This window comes from Labrus bergylta, chromosome 5 (genome assembly GCF_963930695.1).
Source record: "Labrus bergylta chromosome 5, fLabBer1.1, whole genome shotgun sequence".
Taxonomy (NCBI): domain Eukaryota; kingdom Metazoa; phylum Chordata; class Actinopteri; order Labriformes; family Labridae; genus Labrus; species Labrus bergylta.
In genome coordinates, this window is record NC_089199.1 from 32,924,890 (window position 1) to 32,944,889 (window position 20,000).

The 20,000-nt window shown below is 44.7% G+C and overlaps 1 protein-coding gene and 2 long non-coding RNA genes across 3 annotated transcripts in view; 1 reads left to right on the plus strand and 2 right to left on the minus strand.

Annotated features, from left to right (window-relative positions):
- The window catches only part of LOC136179308 (uncharacterized), a 5,544-nt gene extending 4,576 nt beyond the window's left edge, over positions 1-968 (minus strand). The window contains exon 1 of the long non-coding RNA XR_010666472.1: positions 117-968. This is a non-coding gene — a long non-coding RNA (uncharacterized lncRNA). The remainder of the gene's footprint in view (positions 1-116) is intronic.
- Positions 969-2,614: 1,646 nt separating this feature from the next.
- On the minus strand, positions 2,615-8,077 carry LOC136179309 (uncharacterized). The gene is made up of 2 exons (XR_010666473.1): positions 5,433-8,077; positions 2,615-4,074 (listed from the first exon to the last, which is right to left on the minus strand). It is a non-coding gene; the product is annotated as an uncharacterized lncRNA (long non-coding RNA).
- A 41-nt stretch (positions 8,078-8,118) lies between these two features.
- LOC109975835 (matrilin-4-like) overlaps positions 8,119-20,000 on the plus strand; it is a 19,892-nt gene continuing 8,010 nt past the window's right edge. Inside the window, 8 exon segments of the mRNA XM_065955454.1 lie at positions 8,119-8,230; positions 10,150-10,325; positions 11,751-11,909; positions 12,059-12,290; positions 14,194-14,316; positions 15,435-15,557; positions 17,730-17,852; positions 19,806-19,928. Coding sequence (XP_065811526.1) covers positions 8,149-8,230; positions 10,150-10,325; positions 11,751-11,909; positions 12,059-12,290; positions 14,194-14,316; positions 15,435-15,557; positions 17,730-17,852; positions 19,806-19,928 — 1,141 coding nt within the window. The 5' untranslated portion in view covers positions 8,119-8,148.

The following is a 20,000-nucleotide window of genomic DNA, read 5'->3' on the forward strand; positions in this document are numbered from 1 at the left end:
CTTAAGTCACCCGGAGTGTTTGAAACGATCATCATTAATAATCTAATTCTCCGTCAGTCTGACACAAAAAACACAAATAACAACATGTAAGAAACATTTCTAAATGTTGATCTGACCTGGATCTGGGAGTCCTCTTCTGGATTAAAGCCCTCCTGATGTTCCCATCAGCTGGTTCACGGTGCTGCAGGTTCAGTTTGTGTCCGTCCAGACGCTCCGTGTGATGATCTCAGATCTCGCCACATTTAAAAAGACGTCCATCGGTCTGCGGTTCAAACAGATCGAGCAGGACGCAGAAAGTTTCCTTCACAGCTTACAGTCGATCTACAGTCAGAGAAGCTCTGGTGCAAAATATGAAGAGTGTGTGTTTGCACTCTGTCCTGTTATCTGCCCACTGGTGTGTGTGTGTGTGTGTGTGTGTGTGTGTGCGTGTGTGATTAAGATAGGCACCTGTTGCAGGCCTGCAGCTTTCTCACACACACCTTTCTCTCTTTGTAAACACACAGCTGATCTTTTCCGACACATGTGAGGTGTTTTAACATTTCTGGAACATGTTTTTGCTCTACATGACGTCCGCTGCTTTATTTCCTCTTATTTCAGACTTTAATTAACAACTGTTTCCTGAGTTTGTTTATTTTCATGATTACTGGATTAAGCTTTAAGTCTTTGAATGAGAAACACTGACTCATCACAGAGTTATGACTTCATTTGATTCTTTTCTCCACAAATGATCCGTCACCTTTAAGAGGAAACATCCCGCACACGGCTCCTTCTCTGCATCACTCATTTAAGAGATCAAATCTCAACGTTTTCATCCCTCTGAACATTTGTTTTAGAGTTGAGAAGTCGTTCTTCAGACGTGTTTTCAGTACAGAAAGTCAGAATGATGTAACAACAACAAACAGCACGGATGAGAAAATGTGTCGACCTGGATGAGAGAGTTCAGGTAAAGCTATCTCTCTGTAGCTCCTGGTTTCTTCATTTAGAGCAAAATAGTGATCTCCATAAATCGTCTTTAACATGTTGAAATGGATACAGGAAGCTTTAAAATAATGTTTCAAATGTTAAAAAAACATTCAGTCATTGCAGAGGTCTTCTGCATGTTAATGATCAAATCCTGCAGACTCATAATTACTCTCAGTATTCAGATGATCATAAATTTTAGTCTTATTGTTTGTTTGGCGCCATTCAAGTTGGAAAAGTAAATCTAACAACCCCGGACCCGCTGAGTGAATAAACATCACATAAAACCTACACCAGTTTCATCAGGATCTAAGTTCTTCTATCGATGCCAAACAAAACTCAAACTGTTGGAGCTTGAAAATAAGACGACTATTTATATCTGAACAGAAGCCAATATGAACACAAGCGGCAATTACAGGATAATGGTTAATCCCTGAACGCAGTGCAGACGAGTCAAAATGTTATCCTGCAGTACGCCTGTCTCATGGCTTTGAATTTATAGTATGTGGGAGTTTCATAAAGAGCCATAAATTCAACAGGGCGGGCGACTAATCCTGACTCCTGCCTGAAGGCTTTGGTGGCCGGCAGCCTGAAACATTTCCATCAGGATCAGTGATGCAAATTCTAAAAATAAATACGCATAAGGCCAAAAACAAGCAGCATCCTCAAATGAAGCCGATGCTGATGTTCACTCTGCTTCTCGCTCTCTCTCTCTCTCTCAGTTGTCGTATCAAACTGTATAGAGACGGGCTAACTGGCTGCTTTGTGAACTAGCGCTGTAAAGATGTACACACTTCTCACCAGACGACCTCGGCCAGCTGACAAAGTTACATAGTGCTGAAAACAGGCGAGCGGGGCGCTCTGTGGACACAAGAGAGACGCCATCCTCCCTGTTTAAGTTATCGTTCTATTAGATTGACTTTTAAATGCCTGTTTTAAGATGTAAAAGTTACAGATTGTTGCTTAAAAGCAGAACTTTATTTCAAATGAAAACAAGGAAATATGCTTGAAAGCACAGAGAGACACAGTGTGTGTGTGTGTGTGTGTGTGTGTGTGTGTGTGTGTGTGTGTCTCTTTGTGTGTGTTTTACAGTCAGGCTGCTGAAATCATTACAATCTGCTGAAAAACAAACAGCAGGATGCAACAAGCAGCCTGTGTTTCCTATCAGGCAGCACGGAGAAAAACAACAAATAAAAAAGCAGCCTGCATGGCGACCGTCCCACTTCATTCCCTCGATGCTTCAGCTGACGTTATTTACCACAAACTCCGACAATACAGTGAAACGATCTCGGCTCTGTTAGCTCTGTTTGGCTGAAGTTTGTATCTGATGCCAGAGAAACGGTTTGAAGTCACATCAGTCAAACGCAGCGGAGCAGAGAAAGGACGGAGAGCGATCCAAATGTTCCTGACAAATCATCCGCAGTGATTGAAATATTTGTTTCTGTCTCGACTTTGGCTCGGCATGAACGTGAGCCGCGCCAGCACACATCAAACTCACAAATGAGTCGCCTTTGGAAACATAACGAAAAACACAGAGAGAAGAGACATTTCAATCTTAGTCTGACGTGGAAATAAACTTTATGAACTACATCTTTATTTCCATCAACCAGAAAGTAAAACTCAAACACAAAAAACATCAAACGGAGGAGAAGGTCGTCTAAAATACTGATTTTTATTTCTGTTAAAAAGACAAAGTGTTTCCTCAACTGATTGTAAAATTCACTTTAATCAATTATTCAATCGACAGATAATTCATCAGCATGTTTTTAGAATCATTTCAGCCGATATTTGATCAAAAACTTAGAACACATTCTCAGAAGTTCAACTTTATATTATATCAGCTTTTATTGTTTAGGTTTATTATGTGTATTGTTATTTTACATATAAGAATTAAACTTGTTGAGCTTTTATTTTTAAGGTTTGCACTGTCTTAAGCTGAGAGTACTTTACTTGCTGTATGCTTTTATTTTGAAATACAGTAAGGCCCTTCCTGTAGATGGAAGGAAGTTAAGTACAGAAACAGGAAGTGGTTAGAGATCCCAAAGTGTGGTCAAACAGCTCAAAGGAACAGTAACAAAGGTCAATGTGTGATGTCATGAGGTCAATGTGTGATGTCATCAGGTGGATATTACTGTGTGAGAGTTTGTTAAAGTGAAATGAGACGTTCAAAGATGCAGCAGTGTTCTTCTTTTCCATCAGTGAGACTACAGGGAGACACTGAGGACCACTATCTACGGAGAGCCTGAAGGGACAAACAGGAGATTAATCAGGATTTTAAGGAAGTGTAAAAAGAACATTTATTTACATCATCCATTTTTTGCTTTTGACAAAACGAAGACCACAGATCTAAAAATAATCTGCAGAATAATCGAAAGTGAAATGAATAATAGTTGCAGTTTTATTCTCCTTATCTGATAAACAGACGAGTAGTTGGCGAGCGTCTCGTCGTGGAGTCTAATGTGTTGCACAGAGTCCTCACAGTGAAGTCGTCTCAGGTGAGACTTCCTCCTGCTCGCTGTCAGCAGGTCGAGGGGACGTCGGGGGGTCGATGCATCAACATCTGCAGAATGCATGAACATGTTCTGCTCCACAGGGGGCAGCAGGGACAGGAAATCCAGACCTGACCAAGTTGTTGTTGTTTATCTTTTCCATTTCTCTGAACTCGGGACATGTGAACGCAACCGCGCTCAAACCAGGAATTGGACCGCTCTATGACTACATTCTTAAAGGCTTTTGTCGCTTCATAAACTGTCACATCCTCGCAGCACGGCGCCGTTTCATCCTTTGAGCTGCACGGTACATGAGGAAGTAGGAAGAGGGTCGTTGTTGGTGTCTCCACAGTCAGCAGGATGGACTCAGTCTGCGAGTGGTTGCCATGGTTACTTCTACTTTGCAAACCGAACCAATTGATTGCACAGAGCGTTTCATATCTAGGATTGTAAATCGAGGCGGCCCCTGATCATCTTCTGAGCAGATCGTGGAGGTTAAAATCCCTCCTATCACCTGAGGAACAGCCGTCAACATCGTCTTCAGAACCAAACCGGACTCTGGTCTGAAGGGGGAATCAGGCCTGAAATCTGCCCGATAACTTGAAGTGTGTACCTCGCTTTAGTCCTGTAAAGTGTGTGTGCATTGGAAGTTTAAGGGTTAATTAAGTGTATCCCCAAAGCAGGAGAGAAAGCAAACACACGTGTTTCAGTTTAATGAAAGGAAATCGGATCTTTACGTCTTCATTTAACCTTTAAACACAAAGTGACCACGAACAGAAGCTTCACCTCCAGACGCTCAATGAAACGTTTCACCAGGAAATACCTGAGCTCAATGATTCTCTTTGTGGGTCATTTTAGAACATGTCGCTGTGTGACCCACGCTGAGGAGTCAGTGTGTGTGTGTGTGTGTGTGTGTGTGTGTGTGTGTGTGTGTGTGTGTGTGTGTGTGTGTGTGTGTTCGTAGTAGATTATTGTTCTGTGTTTGGACGGCGAGGGAGACAGGAAAACGGGTGGAGGTGGGGGTCTTGGTTACCCTTTAACATACTGAGGGCTCTTTGTGCTACACAAACATGCACACACACACACACACACACACACACACACACACACACACACACACACACACACACACACACACTCTCTCTCTCTCTCTTTCTCTCCCACACCCACACACACACACTCACACTCTCTCTCCCACACACACACACACACACACACACACACACACACACACACACACACACACACACACACACACACACTCTCTCTCTCTCTCTTTCTCTCCCACACCCACACACACACACTCACACTCTCTCTCCCACACACACACACACACACACACACACACACACACACACACACACACACACTCACACTCTCTCTCCCACACACACACTCTCTCTCTCTCTTTCTCTCCCACACCCACACACACACACTCACACTCTCTCTCCCACACACACACACACACATACACACACACACACACTCTCTCTCTCTCTCTTTGTCCCTCACTCTCTCTCTCTCTGTCTCTCTCTCTCTCTCTCTCTCTCTCTCTCTCTCTCTCTCTCTCTCTCTCTCTCTCTCTCTCTCTCTCCCACACACACATATACTTCTTTGTCATACAGTCTCAGGTCCTCTGATCAGACTTGGATTCAGACCCAGCACATATTTCTAGCTCTAACTTCAAACGTCTCCTTGGTGAAGATAATCTCTCTCTTTCGTTTGTCTTTGTTGATGTTGAATGTTTTTCTAATCTGTCCCTGTTTGTCAAAACTACACACAGACATTTAACACAAAATACAAATCATTTAACATCTCTTGTAAACACAAACTGTACGCTCAAACATCAGATTAAAAGACGTCTCTTCCTCTGACTCCTCCCCTTCTTGTCGCTCTTTTACATCAGACATTGGACAGACTTCCTCTGGTGTGTGTGTGTGTGTGTGTGTTTGATACTTAAATGGACTTCTGTTTGTTAATCACCTTTACTCCCATGATTCCCTGCCAGCCTTGATGTCATTTCTTGTTATTGTTTTGATTGAGAGCCGCCTGGTGGAGGGGTTGACATATTTGGAGTTTAAAGAAAAGTTGATTTTAAGTGTGTTTTTCACACACTAAATGTTTCATTCAGTTGAAACAAACCCCGAGTCTGTTTGCCAGGTTAGTGCGGTTCGTTTGCTCTGGTCTGAAAGCTCTGGTGCGGACCAAACTACCGGACAGAGACCGTTTGAAAAGGTCGGTCTCTGCCCGCTTTCTTTTGAACCGAACTGGAATCAGAGACTTTGTGATTAAATAGTAGAAAAACACTCTGAAGGGTCGAGCAGTAATCGCATTAATTTAATGCAGTGCTTCCCAAAGTGTGGGCCGCGGCCCCCCTGGTGGGCCATGTGGGTACTACAGGTGGGCTGCCTCCACCAGGTATAAAAATAAAACAAACATCACAATATTCAATGTTTCCCCTACCATTATATTAGCCCTGCCCCCTTGATGGTCAAGTTCATGTTATTTTATTTGATTTACTGATCGTTCAGCAGGTTGAGTCTCAGCAGTGAATGACTTTAAAGTTAAGGCTGAATGTTACTGGATTCAGGGTGAAGAGATGTGATGTTTCTGGTTGATGTTTGCTGTTTTTAATCACAGTCTTCAGACAAATCTGCATCTGGTCCTCGGCCCAACAATCATCTTAATATAAGTTACATCTCAAACATGAAAATGATCATATTTAAGTCTTATCCACCTGATTCTGTGCGTTGGGTTGACCGTGCAGAGCAGCTCCTTTGGGTTTGTTCTCGATAAGAAGTCTTCAGAGGGGAAAAGTATTCCTTCACTGCTTTATGGTCTGTTATATAAACCCTCAGATTATCAAGAGGCTCGTAAAGAGGACTTCATGAGAAAGTGGTGGGAGGGTCCAGGGATAGGTGTTAGACTTCTGGACTTCTGTCAGATCCTGAGACAGTGTGCTCTGAAACATAAAAGCGTGAAATATGTGCTCTGAAGGTTTGGCCGACTTTCGGTTCACTGCAGAGAAGCTTCTGAAACATTTTACAGATGAGAGAATTTACGAGCAGAAAGACAACGAGACCAACAGAGAAAAGAGTCTTTGTTCGCTCCACATCTGCAGACGGAGGCGAGGGCCAGATATGACCTCAGAGTGACGCCTCCTGTCAGACAGATAAAACCTGGAGGACCCTCTCTGTGGACCACTGGATAAATAATCCATGTAGTCACCATGACATCACCCATCGTCCAGTTTGGCATTCTGCCTTCACTGAGTGCTCGAACAGGCTGTTTGGAGATTTCCCCTTCATGACATCATAAAGGGCAGTAACCCCTCCCCCAGATGGGGTTGACTCACCTCCAGTGGACACGTGAGGACCTGCAGTTGTTTTTGCTCTTTATTTAGTCTCTGATGGTCTCTGTTTGAACTCAAACACTTTACACATTATCATTATCTCTCTGCTGCTGCTGGTCGGCCTGACAGCCTGCAGAGATACACACACACACACACACACGTACACACACACACACACACACACACACACGTACACACACACACACACACACACACGTACACACACACACACACACACACACACACACACACACACACACACACACACGTACACACACACACACACACACACACACACACACACACACACACGCACACACACACACACACACACACACACACACACACACACACACACACACAGAGGACGATTAGTGAGCGTGTGTGTACTTACCCATAGCCTCCTATTAACAGAATTACCATGCACCTTATCCAGGTGTTGGCAGCCGAGTGCTTTACGACGGGGCAGGACTGGAATGTGAACACACGCTGTAATCCACATTATTATCACTTTACAAACACACACACACACACACACACACACACACACACAGGGCAGGAGTATACTGGAGCTTACACTCGTGGTTGAACAACCTCAGTTAATTCCACTTTTTTTTAGGCCTTTGGTCTCGTTTGAGCAGAATCCTCTTTATAACTGCAGGCCGACTTCTGGTGTAAAAAAAATGAAAAAGAGTGATGAACTGCAGTTCTTCCAATGTCCACTAGAGGCTGGCATCAAAGTCAGGGAATCCCCATCAGGTCCCATATTTAAATAAGCCGAAAGAAACATGTTTACTGACTGTTACCAAAAACAGTTAAGATCTTTGTAGCTCATTTCTGCACATGTCAAAACTCAAGGCTAGGAGTTTAGCTTGGATTTGCATAATCAGGGGCGTGGCTGATCTGTAGCGGTTTGTCCGGAGTCTTAAAGGTCACATATTCTGTAAAATCCTCTTCCCCATGTTCCTCTAACTCTAACATGTGTCTCTAGTCTGTTTACAAACCCCCCAATGATGAGAAAAGTCCATCCTCTCCGTCTTTCCCCTGCTCCACTTTTCAGAAAATGTGTGCTCAAACAGGCTGTTTGGAGATTTTCCCTTCATGACATCACAAAGGGCAGTAGCCCCTCCCCCAGGTGGGTGACACTCCCACAGCTAGGTGTTTGTTCTGCCCTCTGAGTCTATCAGTCAGCCAGAGCTTTTTAAACAGCAGTCAAATAGTTGTAAATGAACTTCCTGCCAAACGACACTCTCACACCTCTTCTCTGCTTCCCTTCTCTCTCTCAGTTTGATCCAGTTCCAGTCGGTCCAGCTGTGAGCGAGCCTTCTGCACATCTGTATCATCAGGATGAAGATGAGACAGCTCCGAGCTCTGAGTGGCTTCCTACTGCTCAGCCTGGTCGTCGTCGGCAACGCCCGGCCCAAAGCAGGTCAGTCTGCACACGCTGCGTCCTTCCTGTCATAACGGGCCTTTATCAGAAAGACGTCCTGAAACTCAGCTCTGATAAATCTTTGACGGGGTTTTGAGGTGTGAGAGCTCTGCTTTAGCTAACATCTGGCTCTGGAGATGTTCTCTGATGAGCGTGCATTACATGTCAACAATTTAAAGCGATAGTTCAGATTTTATGAAGCATGGTTTTATCAGAAACCCATCGATAGTCAGAGTGTTCCACTCAATAGATAACAGTCTGTTTCAGTCTAGATACCTTCACAGAGGATGAGCTATAAACCTCTTTATAGAGACTCATATGTAAACTTAAACATGTCCTTAATTAGAATCACTCAACAATGTCCCAATCAGCTGATCTGATCCAAAACTGCACAACAACTCTCTGACTTTACAGTAAAGCTGTCAAATTAATCAACAAATAGTGTCACTCAAGCCTGACCCAAAGGCCTTTGAAACCATGACCTGGATGACTGAGTTACTGTCTGCAGCGGTATAAAGATGAGCTTCTGTGTAGAAACACTGCAGGCTGCCTTCTGACTGCTCCCCTCTGTGTGTGTCTCTGTTGATAAGTTAATACAAACACTTTTAAGTTTCCCTTTGAGACGCCCTTTAACTTGGATGTGTTTAACGTTGACTCTGCAGCTGAAGGTTGAGTTACACGCTCAGACGGTGAAGCAGACGTATTTATGAGACGTTACAAAAACATCCATTACTCATGTCTGATTGAAACTAAAGGTGGATTACACAACACTCCCACACGGACACACTCATCCTGACACTGAGCCTCGTCGACAACGACCTTTGAGGAGAACACTCCGGATGTTCATTAATCAAACGGTTTGTGTCCGACTCGTAAAAGTTCACGACTAACACAGACTCAGCTCAGAGCTCAGACATGACAGCTGTGTTTTTGAACTGAGATGATGTTACAACGCTGGAGTGTGTTCACAGGGAGGACTCACACGTAAAGACAAAAACAGGTGCTGCAGTCGTGATGGAGTGAGCTCAGGTGATAAATAAAGTGAAAGTTAAACCAGAGAGACTCAGACCGAATACAGACATCTGCACATTCAAACTAAACACATGTGTCTCTTTATAAAGACTTGATTACAAAGTGTCTTAAAGGTGACAGCTCCTCCTCCTCTTCAGTTTAAGTCTAGAGCTCCTCAAAACATGTGTGTGAAGTTTCTTGTTCTAAATCCACTCTGATCCTGTATTTGATCATGTCTATAAACCCCTCTATTTCAGCCCTGCTCAGAGCTGGCTGTTTCTGTGTCTGTACCTTTAAATATGTAAATGAGCTGTGTCTGACCACGCCCCCTCTCTGGAAGGGCTCGGGTGTCTCGGTCTTTCTCGCTCCATGTCCTATTGTTTACGGTGAGAAGGCAGACTCAGAGGGCAGAACAAACACCTAGCTGTGGGAGTGTCACCCACCTGGGGGAGGGGGCTACTGCCCTTTGTGATGTCATGAAGGGAACATCTCCAAACGGCCTGTTTGAGCACACATTTTCTGAAAAGTGGAGCAGGGAGAAGACGGAGAGGATGGACTTTTCTCATCATTGGGGGGTTTGTAGACGGACTAGAGACACATGTTAGAGTTAGAGGAACATGGGGAAGAGGATTTATAATAATATGTGACCTTTAAGTAATGTGACGTCAATGGAGAACATGAATTGTTGTGTTCTGTCTCTGTTGTGCTATAACTGTGTACCAGGAAATGCTGTGGGAAGTTATATAAACTTTAGTCTTTTACCATTGAAATGAGCTAATGCGTGTATTTATCATACTGTAGGGGATCATGTGACAGTGAACAAGGGGTTAAAACATACTTTTAGGTGAAAATATGTTTTTAGACCCGTTTCTTGTTTTTCACCTTCATGTTGTTTTTTTATGTCACAGGTCCGGAGCAAAAATGTAAATCTGGTCCGGTGGATCTGGTCTTCCTCATCGACAGCTCTCGCAGCGTCAGACCTCACGAGTTTGAGACCATGAGGAAGTTCATGATCGACATCCTCGCCACACTCGACATCGGACTCAACGCCACCAGAGTGGGCGTGGTTCAGTACTCCAGCCAGGTACTGAAGGAGCTCAGCTTTTCAGATCTCAGCTTTAATGTTTTATTCTTTAACAATTACGCTGTGAGCAACTCCAGCACCATCTCTCTATTGAAACCATCTGCTGACCTTAATGTGGTTCAGATGTTTCCTTTAGGATGATTCATGGCTCTTAATCTAGCGCCATCTTCAGGTCAAAAGGTCATATACTTTAATACTTCTCATCATGTTTTCTGTACTTTAAACAAATAATTGCAAAAGTATAAACTCCCATCATTCACAGAAGAAGGCTACCTATGCTGGGAGCTGATTAGCCAACGTTAGCATGCTAACTTTATGGTAAACCTAAGCTAAGTAAACCTGCAGCCCACACAGGACGACAGATTAACAGTTCAGTTCTTTGTGGAGAGCAACCGAATCCCCACATTAACAGATTCATTCACCAACAACCAGAGTCTCCATTTTCAGAGCATCTCGCGCCATCAAACGAGATTTAAGAGTGAACAAACATGATGATAAAGCTAACTGTGGCTAGCTGTTAGCTCCCTTGCTGTAACAGTTTAGGTCCAGCTCCTCTCCTCTTCAGTTGGAATGTGGTTTGTTTTACAGACACGTTGCATAAACACACAAATCAAAAAGTTGCTCCTCCTTTTCTGACTCCCATTAACTAACTTTCTGCTTCATGTTTACGTTTGTTGTGCTTCCTGCTTCAGTCAGCTTGCTTCCCTATCGGCTATTTTTGCGTTCCACGTAGACGGGCCGTCCTCGGTGTTCTCCTACACATCAGGACTTCTGATAGTAAATGTAAAACATGTTTACCTCGATCGTCTTCTGAGCAGATCAGGGAGGTTAAAATCCCTCTTAACACGCCTCACACCTCAGGAACATCTGGAAACATCATCTTTAGAACATCAGATTTGCTGGTTTTGGTCTGAAGAGGGGCATCAGGCCCAGAATCAGGCCGATGATCTTGTAGTTAGTACCTCGCTTTAGTCGATGCATAAATCTTATTTTCAAAGTAGAATGTAGACTGAAACATTCACCTGAAGTAGGAGCCTCATCTGCAGCCTCTCTGTCTCTCTCTCTCTCTGTCTCTCTCTCTCTCTGTCTCTCTCTCTGTCTCTCTCTGTCTCTCTCTCTCCCCCCCTCTCTCTGTCTCTCTCTCTCTCTCTCTCTCTGTCTCTCTCTCTCTGTCTCTCTCTCTCTCTCTCTCTCTCTTTCTCTCTCTCTCTCTCTCTCTCTCTCTCTCTCTCTCTCTGTCTCTCTCTCTCTCTGTCTCTCTCTCTCTGTCTCTCTCTCTCTCTCTCTCTCTCTCTCTCTCTCTGTCTCTCTCTCTCTCTCTCTCTTTGTCTCTCTCTCTCTCTCTCTCTCTGTCTCTCTCTCTCTGTCTCTCTCTCTCTCTCTCTCTCTCTCTCTCTCTCGTCTGTCCTCTGTGGTCGTTTGCAGGTCCGCAGTGAGTTCTCTCTGAAGACCCACGCCACTCTGGACTCCATGGTCAAAGGCATCAATCAGATCATCCCGCTCGCTCAGGGCACCATGACCGGACTCGCCATCAAATACGTCATGAACGCGGCTTTCATTGCCGAGGAGGGAGACCGGCCGAAGGTAAACAGGACTAACCACCTGTTCAGGTGCACGGTTTGAAGCCTCGGATTAATAAAGACTAAGTTTCATATTTGATCAGCATTAAGGTCAGTCTGGGAGAAAATAAAAACCTTACCGTCTCGCTGACTCTGACCTTTCCTCCCCCTCAGGTCCCTAACGTGGTCGTGATTGTGACCGATGGACGTCCTCAGGACCGCGTGGCCGAGGTGGCGGCCGAGGCCAGAGAGAAGGGCATCGAGATCTACGCCGTGGGTGTGGCCAGAGCTGACATGACATCACTGAGGGCCATGGCGTCCCCGCCGTTCGAAGACCATGTCTTCCTGGTGGAGTCCTTCGACCTCATTCACCAGTTTGGACTTCAGTTCCAGGACAAGCTCTGCGGTAAGACAGGAAACAAGTGAACATTCGGCTTTTTAATTTTTCATTCTCACGCCCAAAACAAGAGTCAGCAGCTTCTTCCTTCAAAATAAAATACAGACTTCTCCTTCAAAATAAAATACGGACTTCTCCTTCAAAATAAAATACAGACTTCTCCTAAAGTGAAGCTGCTCCATTGTCCCTTCTGGGCCTCCGTACATGTGTGGTGGTGACTGTGTCTGCACAGACTCTGTCCTCTCACTGGGTTTTACTGTTCTGATTTGTTCTGGTTGACTCGAGACGTTTCTGGGCGGAGCTGGTGTGTTTCCTCCAGCCAATGAGAGCGCAGCAAGTGAGTTTAGGAGTGGATACAATTCAGTGAAACACCAAGTGGATAAAGATCGTTCTAAAACGAGGGTGAACCTTGTGTTGTCTTTTACCCGTGGACGTGGAGTTGGTCTACTTCCTGTTGGACAGGAAGGTGACAAACACCGGCGGTTAGCTTGTGCTAGCATGCGTTAGCAGTGTAGGTACAAGCAGTAAATGTACACGCTACATCCTGCAGGGGGCGGAGCTTCTGAGCCCAGGAGGAGGGGCCCAGTTTGAATGTTGTGTTTACAAACATTTCTACTGACTCCATCTTGTCTGTAGACTAACACGACTACAACTGAGATCTCAAACATCTGGATTGTGTTGAATTTTGCCTCTTTTTGGACGAGTTGTATATTTCAGGCTTTCACAGAGTTTTATAGAATGAGAGCAGAACAAATTACACAGTTGAACTAGAAATGAAAACATGAATCCTTGTCCCTAAAACGTACAAAACCCTAAGAAAACCTTTAGACCAGAGCAGACTACAGCTGATTAAATCCCTCTGAGAGGAGTCGTTCTCTCTGGATCAGACTTCATATTTCTGTTAAATCCTCGTCTGAATCCTGTAAAGACTTTCAATACCACACATGGATTTTTTAAATTTGAAACAAGATGAGTTCAATCCTGCAGAATCTGTGGGATTTAAACTTCAAGCTCTCAGTCTTTTTGTAAATAAAATAATCAACGCACCCATCTGACCTCAAACATCTTTAAACTTTATCAAAACAAACTCTTCAAATGTCTGAAAAGTCGAGATCAGTAAAATCCCTAACTTCAGCCTCTGCCTGAAACGGTTCCTTTCAGCGTCTGTCTCTTTAAGCCCCGCCTCCCCACATGCCCACTCTCTTTTGATTGGCCAGCTCTCAGGAAGCCCTACAGGGGTGCAGAATGCTGCAGGGCTGCCAGGAAAGGGCTGCTCTCCAGTGCTGGGAGAAGAGAGTCTATGTAAGAGGTTTCAGCGGCTCACGTAGAGGCTTGAAGCAGTCTGGTGAAATTCTTGGTTTCATATCGGGGAACTATGGCGTGATTTACAGAACAAGCCGTTTAGCGCCCCCTGCAGTCTCATCCTGAGATTATTCTGATATACGTTTACCTCATGATCTGAAACTCCGCCCACATTTAGTTTGAGCAAACAGCATTGTGACATGTGAGTTTTAAAATGGAGATCAGCAGGATAGGTCTTTAGACTTTAACAAAGAGTTTGATGCTAACTCGTGATTTCAGCTCAGTGCTGGTGTGGATGTGGGAGGGGCTTGATTGACTGTGACATTGTAATATCAACACATGACACAATGTGTCTCATTAGATTTAGATTGAAGTGTTCATCAATCCTGATAGGTGCTCCAAAGATAGTTTCCCTCCTGATTAAGCCCCGCCTACCTCGAACATAAACAAGAACACAGTTGAAACACAAATAATGACATGTGGAACAAAAACTACACTTTGACCTTTGACCTTTGGTATAAAACGTTGTTTCCTGATGATCCTGAACATCTTTTTTAGCCGGTCATTGATGTAACTTCTCTTGTTCAAACCGACCTGTCGTCTGCTGCAGGAATGGATCTGTGTCTGGAGTCGGATCACGGCTGTGAGCACATCTGTGAGAGCTCGCCGGGCTCCTTCCACTGCCTCTGTCTGCCCGGATACACCCTGAACAACGACGGCAAGACCTGTGCAGGTAACGCAACACCACACACCAAAAGTCATAATCAAAGACGGAAAATAACCATTTTCTGAACTTGCTGTCAGAAAGTAATTTACATGATGTATCACAGGTTTACTTTTCTTTTTGCTGAATGAAACTTAATAATGTGACAATTCTGAAGCAGCTTCTGCAGTTACAGAAGAATCTGTTTTTCAGTTTGACTCAGGAAGAGTTTCACATTCACGTGCAGCTGTTTGTGGTTTTCAAGGTTTAAATACCGTCACTGCCTCCATCAGCTTCACGTCAGATTCACTGTTAACGAGTTTCAGGTGAAGTAATCCATCAGCCAAACCAAAATAATTAACACCTTGTTGACCTCACACAGCGTCTTAACCTCACACCTCTCCTGCTGTGATAATGAACGTAGCTACAGAATGAATCACTCTCAGATGTTTGTTCAGCAAACAGCAGCCTCGTGACCTACATGTGAATACACACGCTCATTCTGAGACGAGAAACAGGACGATGGACGAACGTGTGAATATTTAAAGGAGCAGTATGTAACTCTGACACCTAGTGTTTAAAATGGGTACTGCAGTCTAAATTCAAAACATTAGAGAGAGCTGTCTCCCCCCCCCCCCTCACTCAGGTCACCATGTGGTGGACTCTGAAGCTTCAGTGTTTATCCAGCTCTGCATGGGTCTGTAAACCTTTCTGTGTTCTAACCTCTCTCCATTTTTCAAAAGCATCTCCAATATTGATCCTAGTTTGAGCACGTTTCTGCTCGTGGAGCTTATTAGAAACATGCAGAGGCTTTTTAGGTCGGGTACAATCACTTCTATCTGAACCACTTCTCTTGACCGCTTCCATCACTGCAACACCTGTTGACCTGATAACTGCTCTCATATCTGACAAACCGAGGGGCGTCCAAAACGGCCGTGGGGGGGGTCGCCTTAAAAGCGCCTACCTTCTCTGGTCCAAACAAATCCAGAGAATTCAGGAGCAGAATCTAGAAGGAGGACATCTAACACACGTATTAAGTAAAGTTTTCCTCAAAAAAGCACATAACATGAAGACACACAAAGTTAATGTGTGTGTGTGTGTGTGTGTGTGTGTGTGTGTGTGTGTGTGTGTGTGTGTGTGTGTTTCAGCCATAGATCTGTGTGCTGAGGGGAAACACGACTGTGAGCAGGTGTGTGTCAGCTCACCTGGTTCGTTCACCTGCGACTGCAACAAAGGATACAAACTGAACGACGACAAGAAGACCTGCACAAGTACGTCTCTCTCACACACACACACACACACACACACACACACACACACACACACACACACACATTCTTGATTTCTCTGCTGCTTCATGACGCTGAGTGCACGTTACATCTATGTTCCTCCTTCATCCATCACGACACTAAAATAAACGTTTCTTTAACAAGAAAAAAAAACACGAGCTGTAATTTTGGGCGTGGAAAAAGTTCTGGACCCCGAGGTTAGCACGCGTCCGTTTATCCATTCACTGATATTTATCGGCGCTCATTTTATCATTACTGTTTTATGTTGAGGGTTATTTTAAAGTCCGTTGAAAGTTGGTTACAGTTAACGTTCGGACCTCGCTCTGAGCGAGAGCATAGACCCTTTTAGGGACGACGTCACGGTATTAGCTGGAGGCAAAAAGAAGCTAAACAAGAGGTAAAGACGAATCACCACCAGAGGGTAGCAGGCGACTAAGGAGTCTTTAAATGTCGTTTTGTACGGTGCCAGAAAAGAAAGAGTCAAAGCAGTAACGTCTCGAAACTGAAATTGTACCCTAAACGAGCCGCCACTGCCGGTCAACAACACGTAAAATGTTGCTAATCTCATAGCATAGCTAACATAACACTTGGCTAACGGTCAAGATGTCATTATTTGCTCTGTTGACAGTGAGCTAAACCTTGTACATGGCGGTCTTCTGTCCTCGCTGCTGGTTGGTCAGAACTTCAGACCGTATAAGTCACAAGTTAAATCGAGGTATTTAAAGTCCCGTTAGCGACGTGGTTAAAGGTATCTAAGGACTCAAACGCCCTCAGTTTGTCTTTACGAGACACTCGTCCACTGAGTGAGAGCGTTCGGCCGGTTTGCTCACTTCAGTCTTTATTTCTTCCACGAACGCTCTCTGACCCGGAGAGGAAGTGACATCATATATTCAGAGAGACTCGTATTACCTTCTGCCATTCTCCACAAACAACGTGTTAGCTAACGTCCGCTAAAGTGTTTAGGAATGTTTTGCCTCCAGCTAAGCCCCGCCCACCCCAAAACATCAGACTGTTTACTAACGCTAAAAGGGTCTCACAGGTGAGGTAGGGGGTCTCACAGGTGAGGTAGGGGGTCTCTGTCTTGTTTAAGGTATGGTCTCACAGGTGAGTTAGGGGGTCTCACAGGGGAGGTAGGGGGTCCCTGTCTTGTTTAAGGTATGGTCTAACAGGTGAGTTAGGGGGTCTCACAGGTGAGGTAGGGGGTCCCTGTCTTGTTTAAGGTATGGTCTAACAGGTGAGTTAGGGGGTCTCACAGGTGAGGTAGGGGGTCCCTGTCTTGTTTAAGGTAAGGTCTCACAGGTGAGTTAGGGGGTCTCACAGGGGAGGTAGGGGGTCCCTGTCTTGTTTAAGGTAAGGTCTCACAGGTGAGGTAGGGGGTCCCTGTCTTGTTTAAGGTATGGTCTAACAGGTGAGTTAGGGGGTCTCACAGGGGAGGTAGGGGGTCCCTGTCTTGTTTAAGGTATGGTCTAACAGGTGAGTTAGGGGGTCTCACAGGTGAGGTAGGGGGTCCCTGTCTTGTTTAAGGTAAGGTCTCACAGGTGAGGTAGGGGGTCCCTGTCTTGTTTAAGGTATGGTCTAACAGGTGAGTTAGGGGGTCCCTGTCTTGTTTAAGGTAAGGTCTAAGAGGTGACTTAGGGGGTCCCTGTCTTGTTTAAGGTAAGGTCTAAGAGGTGACTTAGGGGGTCCCTGTCTTGTTTAAGGTAAGGTCTAAGAGTTGACTTAGGGGGTCCCTGTCTTGTTTAAGGTAAGGTCTAACAGGTGAGTTAGGGGGTCCCTGTCTTGTTTAAGGTAAGGTCTCACAGGTGAGGTAGGGGGTCTCACAGGTGAGTTAGGGGGTCTCACAGGTGAGTTAGGGGGTCTCACAGGTGAGTTAGGGGGTCTCACAGGTGAGGTGGGGGGTCTCACAGGTGAGTTAGGGGGTCTCACAGGTGAGGTGGGGGGTCTCACAGGTGAGTTAGGGGGTCTCACAGGTGAGGTGGGGGGTCTCACAGGTGAGGTAGGGGTCTCACAGGTGAGGTGGGGGGTCTCACAGGTGAGTTAGGGGGTCTCACAGGTGAGTTAGGGGGTCTCACAGGTGAGGAAACAGGAACATAGATGTCCTCGTGCACGTCCTGCTGCTCCGCTGCTTACCGCTCGCTGCTCTCCTCCCCTCAGTGATCGACTTCTGTTCCTATGGAAACCACAGTTGTGATCATGAGTGTGTGAGTGTGCTCAACGGCTATCACTGCCGCTGTAACCACGGCTACCGGCTGCTGGATGACGGCAAGACCTGCCAGGGTGAGTACTGCACACCTGAAACCGGACACACAGTCAGAGCTTCATAGAAACACACACACACACACACACACACACACACACACACACACACACACTCACACATGGCTGTCACACTGGAGGTCAACACTGACCTGATGGAGCTACTCATCCATCTTATATTTATTATAAATATGGTGGTAAAGGACCAATCAGTGAGCTGTGTAGTGAGTGAAATTATAAAGTGACCTTACTACAGAGCGCCACAGGAAGGAGTCCTAAAACCAGGAAGTAAGTTAGCATGTTAGCGCCATGGGGTCTAACGTCTAAAAGTCAACGGGGATTTTGAATGTGTTTGTGGTTAGACTCCTGAAATAAGGTCTGTGGTTAACACAAGCTGAAGAGATGTTGGTGTTTTGTTAGATCACATAAACTACGTTAGGTAATACCTCCACTTGTGAAGTTTGAAGTTTTTACTCGTCTTTAAAAAGGCGGTTGCTAACAAGCGGCTAAATGTGACTACAGTGGTTGTCGGGGACATTAAAGGTCATCACGCCGGACACAGAGGGCGGGAACTCTCTCACTAGTCGGAGATGTCTCCTGTAGGTTTAATCTTTAGGTTCAGGTGAATATTATGTTAGTAAACTATTTATTAAACTACGTGGATTAGTTTATCAGAGATCGTCTGAAGCATAACGCTAGTGACGTCACAATCATCCCACCGTGGTGTAGTTAGCTTTAGCATAACGTTAGCTTCTTACTTCTGTCGGCCGCATTAACGCTTCAAACATCATAAAGATGGCGTTCATCTGTGAAGATGATCCTGCTGAACAAAACGCCTACGCTTCAGAAACGTGTGTTTACCACAGAGATTATTTTCTGCAATGATCCAAAATCCAATGAAAACATCCCAGAGGAGGATTCTCATTAGACCCCCATGGTCTACAAAAATACAAAAATACATCATATGGTTTGTTCTCTATCTGATCAGACATTAAGGAAACATGCTATGTTGAAGTGCTGGCTTCTCTGACAACAATGCAGCAGCCAGTATGTCCTCCTTCTAACTTTAGATTCTGCTCCTGAATGCTCTGGATTTGTTTGGACCTGAGAAGGTCGGCGGTTTTTAAGCGTTGGAATCCCAGTGGATTGTGGGATGTGTAGTTCCTTCAATCGCAGAAAACATTTTTTTTGTTTTGGTGCCAAAACAATCATTTTGATTTTAAGGATTTTCTGAAATGTCACCGTAGGATTTGAAGGATGAAATTTCCTTCTAGACCCAGAGCTGTTAAAAAAAGTGGACGCTCACTGTTGAGTTCGATTTCAGTGAAGCTCCTCTGAGATCCCTGTAAACCAAAAAAAATGTTTTTTTAGTTTTTTATAAAAAAAAAGAAGAATGTATTATAAACCACCAGGCCAAATTTCAGCAACAAAGTTTATAAAATTAAACTTCAAAATCATGAAACATTCTCTCTCCTCTGCGATGCTGTGGGCGTGTCCATGGAATGTGCCGAAGCCACGCCCACTCGCGGAGAGACGTTCCCTTCTCAACTGTCAAAAATGTAAATGACCTGACAATGGAAATCCTCAGTTTATCACCTGAAGGCAGCGACTGATTAGAGGAGATACGATAGATGATTTGTTTAGTGACCAGCTCGTGGAGATTTCCTCTCACATCTTTAGAAATGAATACTTTAGTGTCAGTGTGCATTCAGGGACAGTGTTGGCTGTAGGTCATTTGTGTTTTGACTGATTGTGTTTCCATTAAACAGAAAAAAACGACTCAGCTTCATCTTAATGGACATTCAGGGAAGATAAATACAAAACCACTCTCTGGCTCGGATGCTGAAGGACATTTTCATAAAAATGTTCCGAAAAAAACACTAATAAAATAATGTTTCTGGAAAATAAATCTCAACACACACATACAGTTTAACTCTATGTGTGTGTGTGTGTGTGTGTGTGTGTGTCCTTTAGCCATCGACCTGTGCGCTGAGGGGAAACATGACTGTGAACAGATCTGTGTCAGCGCTCCGGGCGTCTTCAGCTGCGACTGCAACGAAGGATACACACTCAACAAAGACAAAAAAACCTGCGCACGTTAGTCAGGCCGCTCACACACACACACACACACACACACACACACACACACACACACACACACACACACAG